Source organism: Branchiostoma belcheri, unplaced genomic scaffold, assembly GCF_001625305.1.
Source record: "Branchiostoma belcheri isolate BF01 breed outbred unplaced genomic scaffold, Haploidv18h27 scaffold1, whole genome shotgun sequence".
Classification (NCBI taxonomy): Eukaryota; Metazoa; Chordata; class Leptocardii; order Amphioxiformes; family Branchiostomatidae; genus Branchiostoma; species Branchiostoma belcheri.
The window spans coordinates 5,968,955-5,973,971 of record NW_017802379.1 but is presented as its reverse complement, the minus strand read 5'-3'; the positions used below and the strand labels follow the sequence as shown (position 1 = coordinate 5,973,971).

Here is a 5,017-nt window from a genome sequence, read left to right as displayed (position 1 = left end):
GTGAAGTGAAGATCAATAAACATAATTTTATTCAAATCATGACCTCATTTGCATAATTTATGAGGAAGTGCTATAATAGCCTTTTTGTTATGATAAGGCTGTCATTGGATGGAGAATATGATCAACTGATATAATCCATGCAAATGAGGCTCTTATTTACAAAATAAATGATTAAAATTGTATAATTTGTCACCCGCAAGAGTTAACACCATTTGGCGAAGGTATGAGATCGTGGAACTCTTGTTTGGTAGTTTTATCTGTCTCTTGTTAGACAGTAGACTTCTCACCCTTCTTCCATGTGTATTTCCTTGAGTTGAATTGTCCGTGCATCCTCATACTTTTCTGTGAGAGAAAGAACAGGCCATGCATATGACGAATTGAAATACATGTTTAAGTCAGTGTCATTAACATCCTCATACCAAAACCCTGTCATGCCAAAAATTGTATTCCAGCAAAGTTCTGTTTCAGTTAGCCAATGAAGAATTAACATTATCTTTGGGCTACTTCATCATTATACAAAGTCACAACTGTGTTACAATATTACACAACGGGCACATACATACATACAGTACATGGTTCCAGCACTCAAATCCTTTGCTACTTATCATTAAAGACCAATAAGAAAACAATAAAATATCGCTTTTCTGACATGTATCTCCCACACCTGTTTTTTCATCAGAAGACAGAATATTCCTCTCTTCATCCCTTCCTGTTTCTTTCAGTAGTTCTGAGAGGATGGCCTGTGCGATGGGGACCATCATGGCAGTTGTTGCGGTGTTGCTGATCAACATGGACAGGAACGCTGTGGCTGACATCATTCCTAACATCAACCTGGAGGAAAAAACAAATTCTTAAAACTGCCCGCTGATATTCTCTGAGACCTTAGCTTATTTCACTAATAATTATTTGACCATAATCACTTATACATGTATTAGTATACAAACAAGAAATTGGAGTCTTTCAGTACTTTTAGGAAGTACTAGTATGCAATTCTCCGCTTCCAGCCTTCCTGCATTCCCCCAGGAAGTCTCATTCCTATTTTTTCTCCACCCAGATCCTGAAGATACCTTGGACTTCCTGTCATTCTGCCTATCAATCTTCCCACCCATGTGCTGTCAACCTACTCTGTCCATACAAACAGATAGATTGAACCACATATATATAGCTCAGGCACCAAAAACAAGATCTAGCTGTACCAACTTCCAGCATGATATAGCTAAGCCATCTGAATCTGAGTGCAAACAGCCTACTATAGCAAGAGGAAAACATGTATTGAGTGGAGCTCACCATCTTGGCTCTGAACCCACAGTCAGAAGCACCCTCAGTGCTATCCTCTTATGGAGGTTCCACCGTTCTATGGCCACAGCAACCAGCAGCCCTCCAACAAACAGGAAATTGTTGTCCTGTGGATACATTTGTTAGTTACATTCGTAGCTTTCATACACATAATACTAGTAAACAACAAAATCTGCCACCTTTGAGTCAAGTCTATCAGTGTACAGTAACAAAAAAAAAGAAAATTTTACGGCTCTTGGTGGCAAATGTCGACACATTGGTGAACCAAATCCGTAGTGTGCTTTTGGCACACAAGTAGACAGATTAGCCTAACAGGCTCAGTGGGCGTCACTCCACCATCAGGGAAAGGAAGGCAGTGTAAACCTTTCCTAAGGGCACAACGTCAGGACATTGGAGAGTTACTCAGTATCGAAGAACCCACCACCTATTGCTTCCGAGTCCAACACTCTAATCGCTGCGCCACCGACGCCACTGACACAGTACAGTGACAAGACATCAATAACATTTTACACACCCTTAAGTAGTTGATGCAGACGTCCTTTGATGGCTGGACCCCCAGCATGGGAAACAGAATGATGGGAAGAAGGGCTGTGACGGCTAACGGTAGAACTTCTGTGGTCCAGTACACCGCCATGATGATCACAGCATAGGCACAGGCTGCAATCTAAAGCAGTAAAGATGCATTTAATATCATATATGCCAAACTGACTTGGCTGATTGCTATTTCATAGACCACTATACTTACGGATGGTGGGGAAGGGGGTTGGGTGAGGGGGTCTAGAGAGAGGGATCCAATATTAACAAATAGCCAAGATTTTCACCTTCAATATATGATATTATATCTTACACTAAGTTGGGAGCACTGTAAGTTCTTACATGGAGGTAGAAAAAAAACTTTTTTCTACCTCCATGGTTCTTACTATGTCTACACAACTTTTGCACATGTACCATTATGGGCATGTCACAGTGACAATCTCTCCCTAGGACATTGCACAAAAAGTGGTTGGATGTTAGAAATTGCAAAGCGTCCGATGGTCGTCCCATAAAGTTACATACAAGCATTTTAATAGTATTATCTTTTATCACATATTCTTTTTCCAATAAATTTTTTTAGGTTATACTGTAACTGTTACAATGTTTTAGTAAATAACTTGGTATACATCATACATGAAGTAAAACTTGTGAGTACTCAGTAGTTGTGTACAAGTACATGTAAATGTATGCAGAGCCACACTGAGGAATGCCTGATTGACATATGACCCCTGATGATGTCTCACAGGGCTGTCAACACACTGGAGTCCCAGTGGAGTGGAGATAAGAAATGATCAAACCATGATAACAACTAACTAATTTCAGAAACTCTATTATAGTCCTCTGTGTCCTGTTGCTTTGAGAAAGTCAGAAACTATTTTCTCGCCAAAAGTACAGTGATGTAAATGTTATCCGGTAATCATTTTGTTTACATGAACTCGGCCCTGTCTAACACAGCGGGTGGGAGTTCAGTGACCTCACGGTGATGCTACCCACGAACATGATCGGGTTACACACAGAAAAACACGCTATTTGTTGACGAAAAAGCACCAAAAGACATCTCACCTTGCTGTGCTCTGTTGAGGCGAAGTAGATCGGGAGTGGACACAGAATTACGGGTGTGAGAAAGAAGACGATAGACTTCCAAAACGACCGCAACTCCTTTACGAGCCTGGGCGCCATCTTGCTGCTGGGGGCGTCTCTTCAAAGTTTCGAGACTACGACTTGAGAAAATTTGGACGATCCGCTGTTTTGAGGGAAAACAGTCAAAGCGAATGCTTCGACGATTTTGTTACGGAGTTGGAGAAGGCCAAATTACGCGTTCTAGTCCACGACCACCTGCTGGAAAGTTCTTCCAGGTTTGACCGATTTTCGTCGCGCGTCTCTCCCCGCTGCGCTTTGAACCAGATGAAGATTTATGAGAGGCTACGAGAGGGAGTTTCAAGGTATCGCGGTCTGTATTATTTTCAGAACACACAAATTCAATATCTGACATTTAAGTACCATAATAAAATGTCGGACTTACATTTAATGACCACATTGCGATTTACTCCTAACAGCAACTTGTTTTCCCCTGACGTGCAAAATACAGTGTTTTCAAAACCCCTGCGGTAGACAAAGGAGGTCAATGACTTGCTCTGAACTTTGACCCGTTGGAAACATATGGCTGAGTGATTTGCAGGGACTTCATGATCACGCCCCATGCACTGAACCCAGGGCAACTTTCTTGGCCCCTGTCTTTGATGTTAAGTATAGCAACTAAATCATACCCCTTTGATGAGCTGTTTACGTTGTAACAAGATTTTCTAGCACGAACTTGAAGGTATGTCCGTCATAGCCTTTAAAATGTTGTGCCTGACATTATAGTCCCAGTATTTTTAGATTCATGTCATGGCCTCAACTTTGGCCTTGGGTCACAGAGTATGCTACGGCATGTAGATGCTACATTTAAACTATGCATCTCCATAGCAATCAGTAATGCGAGATATGTAGACCATTCTGAGGTTTGATGTCAGGATGTTATTCGTCGCTAACGAAATGCAATTATGACGTTCTCCCTAGAAATCGCACGGTGGCAGTTCTTCACAGTAACCACCCATAGACCTCCTCTTTCCTTCGTCAAGGCACGCGGTTTTGTAGTTATCACTTGGTGGTGTGTTTTTCTCACATTTTAGCGGTCTTTCCTGTTTCATTTTTGGGATCAGGTCCTGAGGTCCCTCTGTCTCTGTGGGTCCTTGTCTGATTAAAATACTCCCACACCCTGCTGGATGTCCTGCCAGATGTTGACCTACTGAACTTTTGACTCAGGTTTGTATCTGCCAAGTCAGGGTTGAAGGCAGAAAAGTGCAGTTTTAGGGGGGAGGGAGAAGGATATCGTATAAAGTTAGTATCGATCAGATCATGAATAATATTTTTCATAATGTTATATAACTTATATGATGAATAATATTTCTATCTTTATTCAAGTAATGCAACACAATGTTTCCACAGAACTACTAACAATACTTGCTCAGTGGAAGTGAGATTACAACATCATGCACTGTCATTGGAGAGATTGTCAGGTACTGTTACTGATATGGTGATGTTCATTTTGTGTTAAATCTTATTGTCTACAGCAATGTGTTATTGTTCATTGTCATTGTCACAGTTACTATTTAGGGCAGTCTACAGTGATATTTTAGACATTACAATGTGTCATAGATTATCAAGGACTTGTCCTTGTTTTCTATGGGAAGACTCTTTTATGTCATTATTGTCTTTCTTTGATCTTTCGCAGGTTCTAAAAATCCTGAATTAATTCTGATATGATTTAGCACACAAATATACTTATAGTGCATAAAGGAATTCAGTGTTAAAAAAGACATCATTTATTGATTCAGAAGAAATTCACTTATCTCATTTACTTGTTTCTATTTTCCAGGAGTGGTCCAAGATAGGACTGCCTCTTTCGACAACTAGCAATGAGGCCTGTAAGATGTATGATGCTACTGTCACACAGGTAATGTTACATGTATTATTTGGGGCTTGTTTGGACATTTACAATCATCCATTCAATTATATATTATATAACATTATATATATACAAATGTATAAAACTAAGCTTTCTTAACACTAGCCTCCTTTGCAGACATTCCAGGATTGGTCATTTTTTTTGGGGGGGGGGATTTTCCAATTCCAGAATTGTTCATTT

The 5,017-nt window shown here is 40.3% G+C and overlaps 2 protein-coding genes across 7 annotated transcripts in view; one reads left to right on the top strand and one right to left on the bottom strand.

Annotated features, from left to right (window-relative positions):
* LOC109465103 (solute carrier family 13 member 5-like) overlaps positions 1–3,250 on the bottom strand; it is a 15,220-nt gene extending 11,970 nt beyond the window's left edge. For all 5 annotated transcript variants that reach the window (XM_019762248.1, XM_019762268.1, XM_019762261.1 and 2 more), the window contains exons 1-5: positions 2,893–3,250; positions 1,811–1,960; positions 1,288–1,403; positions 665–831; positions 288–342 (exon numbers count right to left, since the gene is read on the bottom strand). In XM_019762248.1, the coding sequence (XP_019617807.1) occupies positions 288–342; positions 665–831; positions 1,288–1,403; positions 1,811–1,960; positions 2,893–3,009 (605 nt within the window). In that variant the 5' untranslated portion in view covers positions 3,010–3,250. The remainder of the gene's footprint in view (positions 1–287; positions 343–664; positions 832–1,287; positions 1,404–1,810; positions 1,961–2,892) is intronic.
* A 234-nt stretch (positions 3,251–3,484) lies between these two features.
* The window catches only part of LOC109465172 (tetratricopeptide repeat protein 38-like), a 7,296-nt gene continuing 5,763 nt past the window's right edge, over positions 3,485–5,017 (top strand). Inside the window, exons 1-3 of one of the 2 annotated variants that reach the window (XM_019762321.1) lie at positions 3,485–3,649; positions 4,318–4,388; positions 4,748–4,825. In XM_019762321.1, the coding sequence (XP_019617880.1) occupies positions 4,362–4,388; positions 4,748–4,825 (105 nt within the window). In that variant the 5' untranslated portion in view covers positions 3,485–3,649; positions 4,318–4,361. Of the gene's footprint in view, positions 3,650–4,069; positions 4,135–4,317; positions 4,389–4,747; positions 4,826–5,017 lie in introns of those variants that run through there. The other variant, XM_019762329.1, reaches the window with a different exon arrangement.